This window comes from Apteryx rowi, unplaced genomic scaffold, assembly GCF_003343035.1.
Source record: "Apteryx rowi isolate R43461 unplaced genomic scaffold, aptRow1 scaffold_2, whole genome shotgun sequence".
Taxonomy (NCBI): domain Eukaryota; kingdom Metazoa; phylum Chordata; class Aves; order Apterygiformes; family Apterygidae; genus Apteryx; species Apteryx rowi.
Genome location: NW_020448307.1, coordinates 1,319,451 through 1,333,426, shown reverse-complemented (window position 1 = coordinate 1,333,426; position 13,976 = coordinate 1,319,451). Strand labels below are relative to the sequence as shown.

The 13,976-nt window shown below is 38.6% G+C and overlaps 1 protein-coding gene across 2 annotated transcripts; it reads right to left on the bottom strand.

Moving 5' to 3' along the window:
• Window positions 1-6,792: 6,792 nt before the first annotated feature.
• Window positions 6,793-13,922, bottom strand: YIPF5 (Yip1 domain family member 5). Of its 2 annotated transcripts, none has more exons than XM_026063485.1 (5): window positions 13,781-13,922; window positions 11,979-12,151; window positions 10,498-10,643; window positions 8,093-8,274; window positions 6,793-7,501 (listed from the first exon to the last, which is right to left on the bottom strand). In XM_026063485.1, exons 1-5 carry the CDS (start codon window positions 13,885-13,887, stop codon window positions 7,339-7,341), a joined length of 771 nt encoding a protein of 256 aa, XP_025919270.1. In that variant the 5' UTR covers window positions 13,888-13,922; the 3' UTR covers window positions 6,793-7,338. The 2 variants fall into 2 exon arrangements, with proteins under 2 accessions (XP_025919270.1, XP_025919271.1); XM_026063486.1 differs by lacking the exon at window positions 13,781-13,922 and adding an exon at window positions 13,588-13,743.
• Window positions 13,923-13,976: the final 54 nt, after the last annotated feature.

Here is a 13,976-nt window from a genome sequence, read left to right as displayed (position 1 = left end):
AAGTGGAAGACATTGCAATCACTTTGAAGACAGGATTAGAATTCAAATTGATCTACATAAATTGGAGAAATGATCTGAATTGTTAAGATGGAATTCAGTAAAGTGCAAAATGCTATATTAAAGAAGAAAAAATCAATGCATATAAACAAGATGGGTAACCATGGGCTCAGTAGCATTTCTTTAGAAGAGGATTTGGGGATTGCAGTGGATAGTCAAACAGGGTTTTTTGCAAGAAAAGAAAAGAATGACAAGGGAAATTAGAATGAGTTCACCATTATGTAAGAGGTTGCTGCTAAAAGGAAGAGAATAAGCTGTCTTTCATGTCTATTGTGGATAGAATAGTAATAATAAAGTGCATTAAAGGGAGGAAGAAATAGGAAGAAATAGACCTGACATCATGGACTATTTTCTAATCATAAAGTTAGCAAAGCAGTGACAAAGTATTCAATGGAGATTGTGTCATTTCCCTTCCACTGGAGTTTGAAAGAACAGGTCAGACACGTCTATCAGAAATGAGTTAATCTCGCCTTTACACCAAGCGATGGACTTCTCTACAGCTTAGGGCAGGGGAGGACGGAGAGCGTATTGCCCTGAAGGAAGAGGCAGCCTGCACRGGGGAAGCGACCCAGCACACCGGGGAGGTGGCCAGGAGAAGAAAGCACTGGGTTCACAACATCTGGATCCAAATTCCGTTTAGTGTGGCCCCTAGACTGATCTTAGCTGCACTGAGCACGACAAGACGGAGTCTGACTAGCTGGAAGTTTGTGATTTTCACTGCGTATCCACTCTACGGAGAACCCGTATTGGCTTTCCTGGAACAGTCTGCTCCAAAAGATAAAAAACACTCTTTGTTTCCTCAAGGGAAATGCTAAAATTTCTCAAATCTCATATACAATGATTAAAGTTAATTCTGTACCTTGCAGGCTCAGGGCTTTTAAAACCGAACCAAATGGATATTTGGCAGAATTTGGCTAAGCGAGTCGGTAAGAAAGGAGAGTGGTGAGTAATGTGACATCTGTTGTTGGCATTAGTTAAGTGCAGACACTGCCTTCTTTAGATCTCCTAACCTTGTCTGAACCAGTAATTTTTAATTAGGACAAAACACTGGAATGAGAAAATCATCCTGAATTTAAATGTTTCCATCTGTGATTCAATAAAGCAGCCACACTACCAGCAGAGCCTTGCCAAGATGCTGGATTATCTTTTCTTATTGACGATTAACATTTGAACCAGCCACTAAAACAATCAGAAGATTGACTCATATTAATAAAACAAAGATTAAATAAATGAGGCGAAAGGTGCTAAACTCATTAAAATTCTCACTACCTTGTCATGAGTGTTTGTGTGGTGATGCTATTAGGACAATCTGAGCTTCAAAATTCTTAGGTAATTGAACAGGAGCAAGTTAATACAATAAGTTTTTATGATGTTTTTTCAATTCTGCAGCTTATACCATTTACTAATACAAAAGTCCTTTGTGAACATACTTTTCAAACTCTGTACATTTCTGAGGTAAGAGCTGGCAGCAAGCTATCATCAGTATTAAAATCCTTTTCCCTGTGGATGTGGCTAGCCTGGCGGGCAGAACTGGGAGGCTGGCGTTGTTCGAGTCTGACATTGATTGAAATATAGGTACTGGCCAGATGACCTAGCCTGTCTGATTAGGTGTTCCTGTTTGTAAAGCGGAATATTTATCCCAATTTGTCTGACATAATTATTGGCCAAATACTCATGTTGCTGATTCAGCTAAGTCCCCCGTTGAGCTAAATGGGAATTTTGCCTGAAAAAAGAAGCTGACACCCATTGGAGTGAGTGGGATAAATCACGCCCTAAGTTAGAATTTCTGGATTTTACCCTGAGGCCCAGATGGCCTTGAACTTGATTTCATGCAAACTGCTGAAGATAAGCCTTTGCTGGTGCGTGCAGCTAAAGACCTGCCATCAACGGCCCTGGAAGGAGCATGCCAAAAACCTGCAGGAGCAGCGTTCAGCTGCACCGTTCCATCGCGACCTCCCTCTGAAAGCCCCATCAGTGCGCAAGGTGTGTGGGAGGAAGCCGTGTGCCGTCTCAGAGGTGGAATATCCTCTCGTCGTACACTTAGCAATGAGAGGTGCAAACCACACAGCTTCCGACGGGAAGACGCACGCCTTGCCTCAGGAATACTTGGTGCAGGGGAAGAGACAGATTAGAGGTAGGGAATTCTCCTGACTTCTCCTTAGCGGTAAATTGTTATTCTTTGGACTTGAGGAAACATGGGTAGGTAAAGAGTGTCTCCGGCAGGGTCTGGTTCGAAGCCTGATAACGTCAGATCACTGCAGTGGTTGCGCGCAGTGAAAGAGAGAGGATCACGGGATGACGAAAGCTCTGATGCTCTGATGAAAGCACAAAATGCTTCTGCCTTTGGCTTCAGCCGCTGCGCCAAGAGTGCAATGAGCGCTCCATGACTGACAAGCAAATAGGTCTGGTAGATCAGTAGATAAGGCAAGAAGACTAGATTTTCCTATGCTGAAAGCAAAGGAGGAGGAATATTGGGAAAAACATAATATAAATGTATATGGTAAGAGCATTGTAATTCCAATAATTACAAGAAATAGAGCAACACCTTTCTTCCTAAGGCCATGCAATTGTAGTACGGTTTTTGAAAGAGGCCAATTCCAGGAGTATAGTGTCTAATTTTAGACAATCTTCCACTCATCGTTTCCTGATGAGAACCGGAAAATCTTTGCTTTTTTAATCTCAGTACTTCCTGCAATAAAGCAAAGAAATAATAGGGGAGGAAAAAAACCCCAAACCTTAARAGCACAATAGTTACAATTTTTCCCAAAGCATAGGCTGCTGTTTGGCTAATGGCCTGCTGACTTTGATTAGGAAAGCACAAAGCTGGCAAACATAACTGACAGACTTTACAACTACAAAATCTCCTCTTGCTTTCACACTGTGTCTCAGAGAGCTGGACAGAGAATTCATCCCTGACGAACCTCACTACGTTTTGTTGGGATAGAGATGATCAAACGCAGCAGGACTTCCCATGGGACTTCAGACAAATTACATACCTCTCTCTACTTCAGTTCCTCATCTGCAAAACAGGGCAATGGAACTTCCCCATCTGACAGGATGCTCAAGGAGAAGTGCATTAAATAGTCCGAGGTCCTCACACCTTGAGGAAAGGCTTCCTGGCGCTGAGCTGTGCCAGCCCCGCGCTCAGCCTTGCAGTGCATCAGGTATGCTGCAGGCCCACCCAGCGGAGAAGCAGGAAATAGCAAGACCCCGTTACTCCATTGCTTCCTTATTGCTAAAGATGCAGTGGTTAACGTTAACAGAATACAGAAGGTGAAGTGTCCAGTGAAGACACTGAGACTGAAAGCTTGTCCGGGTACATCAACTGGCCTAATGAAAAGATGTTACCTCTTTTACAAACTCTGCTCCCAGGGTATAATGTATTTGATACCTTACCCAAAAGCACCCCCTGTTCTTTCAGCTAAAATCGTTCCTAAAAATCATAACCAAACTTTTTAATAATAGTATTAATATGAAGTAACACATAGTTAGTGCATTAGTGAGTGAAGCTGTCATATTGCTCCTTCCCACCAGCTTTCTATGGGCTGTGATCCAGCCCAGCCTCCATGCATCACGAAGCGTGCGCTGAAGTGCAACTGTTCATCCCGAGAGGAATGAGAGCTTGAGTTCCTTCACACTTCCACTGAAAACACCCTCGTGCTGCTGACTGGAGACAACCATAAGAGCATTCCAGCTTCTTAGTGCAAACCCGAATGAATGGCCTCAGCAGTAATGGAGTCTGAACCTGCAAGTCTATGGATAGGAAGATAGTCACTTTGAAGAGAGCCCAGCGCAAAGCACACGGCACTGCAATTACACAGCCAGGTTGGTCCTCCTTGTACAAATCCAGGATGCGCCTCCACTCCAGCAGCAACTCCTGAGGAACACATGGCTTCACACAAAATCCCAAATCCATTCTTGCATTCTGTTCGTTCTGGAAGTATTCATCCATTACTAAGCAAATAATAGCCCATCAAGAACAGATGCCAATACTAGTGCAAAGATTAAAAGCATAGAAGCACAGAAAAGCATGTTTTTTAGTCATGGATGCATCATATAATCCATTGCGTTTGACCGAGACGTTGCCTATAGAAGCAAATTGAACTGCAGGCAACAGCTGCCTCATAGCAAAACAAATGACCTGAAAAACAAAGTTGCTGTCAAAACACCACTTTTGAATGGATAAACTGGGAAAGGTAACTTTTAATTTAACTTTTGTAGAGGGCAAGTAATTTGAAGAGTGGGTGTGACAATGAAACTGATTTAAAAAAAGCAGTACCAGCATTCACATTTGATTGCCTTAAGCTGAGTAGCATGAGAATGTCATGAGATAATGCAGGATGGAAGAAATGTTAATACTCACCTGAAAACTAGATGAGAATACTGATTTTAACAGACTGTGGGGGAGATTTCAGATTTAGAAGGTAAAAAAATACGTCTAAATGCTAAAGACAAATGTGGGAGTAAAGGATTAAAGCATACAATCCTGTCATCCTACATGATGGTAAGATTAAAATAGTGCGAAATGGAACTAAAATTGAAGCAACAGCTAGGACAACATTATGGAAAATTGCTATATTTCATTTTGGAAAGACAATGAACAGAGTCAATGGAACCATATTAACTGATCTACTAGAAATTTGGGATATCAGTTTAGGTATAATATTAATTTTGCTTTTATAAAGCCCTCTATAAATAAGTTTTTGACCTCCTACTCCCATCCACTTCTCTCCCCTGCTCCCAAAATTCTTCAGTTAAAAATTCACTGCTAAATTCTCCTCGATGCGAGCTGAAGAACACAAAGTACTCACAAAATTAACTAGTCTAACTCCATTGCTTGAGTATGTAATAGCTGCTACACTGTCAAAAAAAGGACTTTGTGAACATATGTAAGTACCTTTAGGTATGTTCACTCCAAACTCAGTAGTTGCACTGCCAATGTTACACTAGAGCAAGTTTTAAGAAATGAAGCACATTTATGTACACAAGGTAAGCTTAATTAGCGTACTTCACAAAAATATAGTATTTGAGTATTAGAACGTGATGTACTCAAGAAAGTATGTGAGCTTTTATATTTGTTAGAACRATTCTGTATTTAATTAGGCCTCATTAGTAATGGTTATCGCTGTAATTTATTTGCACAAATACAGGACGTTGTGCTCCATCAGCAGATAATGTTCTTCATTAAAAAGAGTAAGAACTTTGTGCACCAGGGCAGATGTGGTCTGCTTATTGAAAGAAAATCAGAACTACAAGGTAGAGAGTAAAATATTAGACTAAAAGTCAACTCACCAGTTTTATTTAGGATGATAATTTGCAAGGAAGTATTAAAGTAGAAAATTATGTTGGCTATTGAATTCACTTCTAGAAGGAAACTGAAGGGTCTTTTTTTTATATGCATGCATTTTAAAATTAATTATAACAGCCAGCTGTAGTATATAATGCAATTGAGATGAGTTTTGTACATCAGTGTTTGGTTCTTAAAGGCTTCACACTCATATCACACTTCCCACAACTCCAAGTCACACAAGCAGAAGTTGGCTCTGGTCAATAAATGAGGACCTTGTTGGTAATCCTAGGGACACCAGAAAGAGGTATTTTTATTTTTAGGAGAATGTGCAGAACTAAGGGAAGAGTGAACAAAAATATCTGTGCTGTCCCTTTGAAATTACCACCACGTGTCACTTGGCTGAAAGGTTACCTTCCAGTAGTTTTCCATGGATTTTTTTTTTTTTTTTTTTTTTTTTTTTAAGTAAAATCTGTTCTGAATATCTAAAGGTTACCCTCTCCTCCTCCTATACATGATTATCCTGTCTCTCCACCTGCAGGCCACTTCCTTAGTGTTTTCTAACACTGCACAAGGAGTCTTACCAGAAGGTGTTACCATAATGCATTCGGTCAGTGATTCAGTTCCAGAAGGTATGAACAGAGCACGCCATGAATGCGACGGGTGAACATCGGACTAACTAAAGTCTGCAGTAAATCCAATGAAATGAAATCCTTCAGGTTATTTCTTCCACACTTCAATCTATCATTTTGTTAAACTTTCTCATTTCCAAAGGAAAAAAAGGAACATGACTATCTACATACACGACCTCCTCTCCCCATTATGAGTTAAAACACATCTGCGTCCTTTTCTTGCATACTTTAAGAATTAGCAAGTGCTTATGGAGAGACCAATCATTTTTGCTTTCCCACTTCTTCTTACACTTGTAAACCTCCTTACAACAAACTACTTGATACTTCTAATATAAGATTAAATATTTATGATTGAAGGAAATATCAAATCCAGTAACTGAATGAATTATAGTTTTAATTACTATTTTGCTCCCATATGGAAGTTTCTATTTTAAAAACTGAAGTCCATTCAAAAAAAGAATGATCAGAAAAATCAAACACCATTTTCAAAATTTAAGGAAAATTTAATCAATATGCCTTAAATTATGTTTACAGTAACTGCAATACTGACAAGCATGACATTTTCAAAATGGTGTTTTTCTTGAAAGTACTGCAGAAGATATTAATCTTCATTTACTAATATGTGCATCATTAAGAAAAGTAACTCTAGATGAAGTCAACTTCATAAATCCAAGTTAACACATAGCTAGTTAGAGATCCAAACGTATTCATGTTTCAAGTGTGACAGAATTACAGATCCCTTTGACTTTTAAGCATGTTTTCTAATTCATAATTTAAATATCTTAAATCCTGAAATACTATCACAACAAATGAACATGAGACCAAAGAGGTTAAGAGTGTATTTGTCATAATATAGAAAATATTCTAATTGCTTGAGTTCTTTTGTGCATTTTTTTGTAAGAGGGAACAGGAAATAGGTTATTACTGCAGATTTATTCAAAGAGAAACTCAAATTTACATCTGTGGTTTTATTTACTTTTGCTGATAAAAATCTATCAAGTATATTATAACTGCAACCCTTCTCCCTCCCTTACTCACCCCCCCCCCAAAAAAAACCCCACCCTCAAATAAACAAAAGTTACTTTTTCAAAGATTTAGGARTGGGAAAGAAATTACATTAACTTTATAAGCATGAATACTTATTAAAGCTATAGACACCTTAGGTCAATTGAAAACAGTATTCAAAGTCCTAAAAAAGTGAACACAAGACATTTGTTTCCATTGTTCCAGATAATTCAAAACAGGTCTAAGTTTCATGATAGCAATATTATATAGCTGTTTGCAGCTGCTTCTGGTCCAACTATGTTCCAAGTTGATGTTTTCATTTTGGCCCACTGGAGTCCAATAATTTGTACAGTCTATTCAAAACACAGAAATGAGAGCAAAGACTCCATACAATAAAGCACAGGGGTATGCTACTAGGAGTTGTTGTCCTTCCATTGCTAAGGCAGAAATAAAGATTTTGGAAGCAGAAAAACTGCACCAGCCAATGATTCCAGCAGTGAGAATAATTCCCATCATTCCCCTGTAGAGATAAAAACAAAACAAAATTCATTTAAGAGTTGTGTATATGTGCTTATAGGAGTCATAACTCAGTTTCTAATACTTTTTACAACTTTCAAAATAAAATTCACCTCTGAGGACTTCACTTTTTAAATGAAACAGAATTCCAGTAAAGCTGTATTATTCAATTACGAAAAAAAAGTCAAAATTAACTTTTCGTCAATATGAAGCCTAAGGCTGAATAAAGAAACTGTAGCAAGTTGTTCCTTGTTGCTTTCCAATTCCTAACTTCATGTAGCTATGAAGAATGGAAGTGATTTTCTTATTTGACAAATTCAATTTCGTGTCTCAACTTATAATCATCCTTTAGACTTTACAGGTACTGAGATTTGTCAGATTAAAAGTTGACTAAAAACATAACTTGACATTGTTATTTGAGTACATGTATTTAAAAGCTGTTAATTAACTTATAAATAAAAACAATTTATCCAGTAAGTGTCTGAAGACTCTTGATACTTGTATTTTTCCAGTTACTACAAATTCCTATCATACTCTCATTACAAGCAGTTTCTTCACTGAATGTGATACCAAATTATAAAGTTTATGTACTTACTGCAATGAAAATAAAACTGCGAAAGTGGAAAGTAAGATCATAGGAAGAAGACAGTATCCAAGGACACTGGCAACACAGCCAAATGAGACACCCGTCATGCTCATTAAGTTCAGGAGACAAAACATCCCTAGACATCCGATTGCACTTATTCCATACACATAACCAAACTGAATTTTACCAGCCTAAACAAAACAAAAAACAAAAACAAGAAAAACAAGCAGATTAATGCAAGTTAGTTAGGTGACTGCACAAGTAGTGCATTTGAGAAACAAAATGAATGTTTACAGAGTATCTTTTTTCCCCCCTTTGTCTTGTGCCCCCTACAAATTCCTAAATTCAAATTCAACAGACCATTTTTCCACAATCTGAATTTCAGAACATTTGTACGAACTAGACAACCAACAGGCACATTTATCCTAAGTTTACATATTCTGATAAACAGATTTTGATCAAAGAATCCTTATTCTTTGATCTGGGCTGCAAAAGCATATGAATACTTTAGGTTTACTCAATTAGCTTTGCTAGCTGATTTTTCTCTGAAGATTAGCTGCAGGGTTTTGTATTAGTACAATAACAATCTTTACAGAAGTATTATTTAAAAATCAAAAAATTGCAAGTCAGGAACTTCTTGACAAATCCAGACCTAAAGTACTTTATTTGTGACAGGCTCCATGGAGTTACTGCATAATGTAAGCTAAGAATTCCCAGAAACAGATTAAGCTGAGCTGGAAAGCACCATGCATGAACCACAGAAAACATATGCATCTTGCAGTCAGATCCGTGCTTCCCTTGTGACCTTTTTCAAAATTCACACAATGTAGTTGTACCCATCTCTACAGGAACATGACTATGAGGAGTCCAGCTACTGCAAGCTATTCTGGTATATAGCTTTTGAGGTCTGTCTCCCAAAACTTGCAAACTAAGTTTATTTATGGCCCAGCTCTTCCTCGAGTGCTACAGAAAACAATCATATCTGCTCCAAACTTCTCTTTTTGTTAGGCTGAGCTTGCTTTCTCTCACAGAACAGGCCTGTTATTTCCTTGATCATCTTTCAATGTTTATTTAAAAGAACCTGTTTTGCTTTACATGGCAAGTGACAGGGAGCGCACACACTAAGTGATGATGTCTCAGAGGGGAAAAAAAACTAAGAGCTAGGGAAGGTCACATCTTAAAGCATTCTCTTCATAGCATGACATTTCGTAAGTACCCAATTACATTCTTATTCAACGTGTTTCTTTAAAATAAAAAACAAAAAATTACAGGAGAAAGTGATACATTCAAATGTTCTCTTCCTAAGAAGTTATCTATTATAAAAAGGAACATGCTCATCAATTCTACTGGCCCAGTTTCCATAATTAAAGGTCACTTATAAAAGTAGGCTTACAGTCCCCTTGGTACCAAAACACTGCTCCAAGTGTTGTGGTAATGTGAGATTTTAGACAAAAATTAAATGCAATGCCTGAAGACATTTACACATGAAAACTGATTAAAAATACTGAAGTTTTCAGTGACAAGGAAGCCTGTCTGTTCCTACTCTGTCATTTACTAATTGATACTTGAGTCATTAAAGCACAATCTTATTTCAATTAAGCTCAACAGAAAAAAAAAGAAATAGGCTTCAGCATGTGCTGACCTATTAAGAAATACAAGCAATYTGAAAGAAGGATTACATTTTAAAATGTTTTATCAAATTGTCTCTTAACATTGAAGATCAAGCCTAATATATTAACTGTATCAGGACTTATTAAATCACTTTTTACACATTAATTTTGAACTTCCTTGCCTAATAAGTCCTCTGAAATATCAGTCAAGGGAACAGTGTACAAAGAGTACGGAGTAAATAAATACAGTGAAACAAAACAGAGAAATAATCTCAAATATTAAACACAATAAAAGTTAAAAAAGAAACTCCTCTTAAAGGAAGATATGGAATAAAAATACAGAATGTTTAATCAGTCCATTGCTCTGATTCCTGATAATGCAGATGCTAACAAAGGCACTTCAGAAAAACAAGCTATGATTCTGAATGTAAGACATCCCAATGTATACCATAAAAAAAATACAGAAAAAAAAGAGAATGTGGGTGTCACACCCATTTGTGTGACAAAAAAAGAGCCATATTCCTCAAAAGCAAAGTATGAAAAATAGCATGTATTCCACAGGAATAATCAGCATGCAAAAACCAAGCACTAAAGCTCTGATTCAAAACTCTCTGAAGAAAACAGATCGTGACCTCATTAATCTCAATGGGCTTTGTATCAAGCCCCAATGTTCTCCTGCTTTTTTTTATGGCCTCCATGCTAAGAAGTTTCTTAGGACAAAACTACAGTGCAATTTGGCTTCTTTCCAGTGTTTGTGGTAGTATTAAAAGCACAAACAGTAATATTTTGCAATCAATACCTTACCAGTAATAATGTGGCTCCAAAAGCTAGACAGAAGACCATTGGTCCAGCCAAATCAGTCTCATTCATGATGCTGCCATCTGCTACTTTTAACGGGTGCAGCACTGTTAGCGTCTTCTGCCAGATGTGGTCGAAATTGATCCCTAATTCTACAAGTTAAACAAAAAGGATTATGTAGATTTATTTTACTTTTTCCTTTCCCGATGCCCCCATTTGCTTCACTGTTACTTTTCCCTGCCCCTCCACTTGTAAACCTCCTCAAAGTACCATTCCTAAGGGGACCAGAGAATTGAGTCAGTCCATCTTTCCTCAAGGAGCTGTGTGCTGCCTCCACAGATTCCAGGTCTCAAATGCTCTGAAGTGACAGGCTGATTTCTACAGGACCAGGTAAGAGCACAAGCACAGTATCCTGGGTCAGACCAAAAGTCCATTTAGCCCAGTATCCTGTCCCTGTAAGTGGCCAAAAGCAGATACGTAGGAAAGAGTAAGAACAAGCCATGCACACTCCCCAAGTATTCTCCAAGTCTCCACTGACTGGTGGCTCAAGGATTTCTAATTCAGAGTAGTCTCTCTGTACTTAATTACCCTCAACGGATTACTTTTTCATAAACTATCCATCCTCCTATTAAGTCCATTAAAAAACAAACAGATAAAACCCCCCAACCCTTTTAACATCTACAACATCGCATAACAAGGGATTTCACAGCTCCTTGCAAGTCGATATGATTTCAAGCCTCCATCCATACAATTTGGCCACAGTTGCGTGTGAAAGCCTGGTTGTGAATGCAGCTACTACTTGCCCAACTCCAACATTGAGATTTTTAATGGGTATCTATAAACAAATAAATTTTGTGGGGAAAAAAACAAAACAAAACCAGCACAGCTGGGTGGAGAAAAATCATGCATACCTATCTCTTTAACCAGTAACAGTACAGGTTTTTTTCAGTTGTTTCGTACAGAACAATGATGTATATAAGCTGGAAACTCAAACTATCAACACATACACTCTTACTATATACCTATTTCGGCATCCCATGTAGGCTGTATTCTAATAAGAATTTCTGAAGTGTTCAGCACTCCTCTTTAGCAATAAAGATTTCAGTTTGAATTGATTATGTGGTTAGAACTAAGACCGTCAATTTATTTTACAAAAAAGGGCAGTCTTGTTTGCAACAATAAAAAGATTAAGTGTTGTATGAAGTCAGGTTACCAATTTAATTCATCATCTCTTAAAACTGCTGGTACGCAGTAATAAACCACAATTCTAAAACTGCAAGAGTTCACAGGGAAACATGTATTTCACATACTGAAATACAGTATATGAAATACAGTTAATTAAAAAAAATTGAAGTAGAGAATGTATACCGTACTACTCAACAGAAGTAGACAAAATATACCCTACTAGAGAATATATACCCCTACTACTCAACTTATCACCAAATTGTGAGGAGTTTTGGATTTGGGCTATAAAGAACAAGTTATACCTTCTAATAGAGGAGGTTCATCCTCAAAACTACTTCCATAAAAAGACTGTGCTGAAGTTGGAGTATACGTCTGCGTTGGCTGATAAATCTGCCCAGTGTAAGGCTGCTGTTGTTGCATCATTTCTGGAGGGATAAATCCACTTTGCTGAGAATACTCATAGCCTCCATATTGCCTACAAAGAATGACATCATATTACAGACAGATAGAGAATTTGTTTTAAACACCTCCCTCCCCCGCAAAACCAAAGCTTATTTTCAATAAATAAGCAGGATAGTATACAGCAAACAATCCTGTCTATCCTGTACTCAGGTACAAGCCTTTTAGGAACACAGCTATGTTCATCAACTAAAACCCTCACAGACAATACAGATATAATATAAACAAGACAATTCTAGTTGCAAATACGCCAGTATTTGGGAAGCAAGGAGGCATTAAAGTAAAGGCCTTGAGAAATGACAGTGTTACCAACTGACTAAATTACTACTACAGGTTGTAGACTTGTCAAATAGTAGGAAGAATTTACATCTCAAACTTACTCAAATATTGTCCCTTAATTACCACTGATGCCTTATTTGATGCAAGCATTAATTTGCTATTTAGAATGTTTACTTGCAAACTCACTATTCAAGAAAGGAGTTCCTTATACGATTATTGCTTTTGTTCCCCTCTGTATTTCAAAAACAAGCTTAGTTAAAAAAGAAAAAAAAAGGCTGTTTCCCTCTTCCCTCACGAAACATTTATGTCAGGTAGTATTATAGCATATAATGTATAAGAAAGAATTATGACATAGACATTAAACACATTATGACATCTACCTCCAGGACATGATATGGTGGGGAGGGGGGGGGAACAAGCAATTTTTCAGTTTCTATTTCACATATTCTCAATTATTTACTAACTAAACTACTTATATTATCTCTAGAATACTTCCTATTGTAGATTTAATGTAGAGAAAAAATATTGCCATAGTGCATCTTTAAAAAACAATTCCTCAACAGACCTATCTTCTCCCATTCCTAAAGAAACTAATAAGCCATTCTTGCCACCAACCATTTCCAAGTCTGACTACGGAGATTTCAGTAAACACCTCTACAATAATTTACTTCCAAAAATAAGAATATAAAGAAGGAAAACTAAAAATTCAGTTCTCCATTCTTTTCATCTTTAAGCAGAGCTCAGCCACATTGCAGCACTGCAATCCTTACATATATCATCTACCTTTTCCATATAGCACCATGATCGTGCATAGGTCATAGAACTTAGAAAAAAATCCTCAGCCTGAAACTGGATGTTTACAAAGGAGTCCTAAGAGCTCCCATGACCCAGAAAAGCCTGCCATGATTTCCTACAAATGCCTAGAAATCACCAGTGGCCTTGCAGGCTTGTTTATTTGGCACCCGGACCGATCTCTACTCCCTGAGTGACTGGGGAAGGGCTCGCGGAGCAACGATGTTTCTCCTAAAGACTTGGAGGGAAGGAAAGAAAAGTCTTAAAAAAGAGCAGGCCTAAGCTACAGTGACCACTACAGAATCTATCTTGCAAGCTTCTGAGTTTTATCTTAAAACGGAGAAAGATGGGCATTCAACATATAACCGCTTTATATCGTACAATATAGACTAAACGCCGTATATGGCAAAAGCCAGGCTCTACGCTATGCTGACGCCGCAGCGGGCACTCGCCGGCGGGCAGCAAGGACGGGCCGCAGCGCCAGGCCCTGCCCGAGCGCAAAGGCCTTCGCGAGCGGCTCCCGGAGGAGGCTCCGGCCTGGCGGGTGGGGGGCGCGGGGGGCGGCAGGCCTCACTTGCTGTAGGGCCCCCCGCTCCCGCCGTAGTCGTAGGGCTGCGCCTGGTCGTCGATGCTGTAGCTCGTCTGGAAGAAGTCCGCGTTGAAGCCGTCGAACCCGGACATGGCGAGCGACCTGCAAAAGAGCAGCAGCGCGGCGGTTCGCACCCCGCCACCCGCCGGCGCCTCCCGAGGGGGCGGTGCGCGACGGGCGC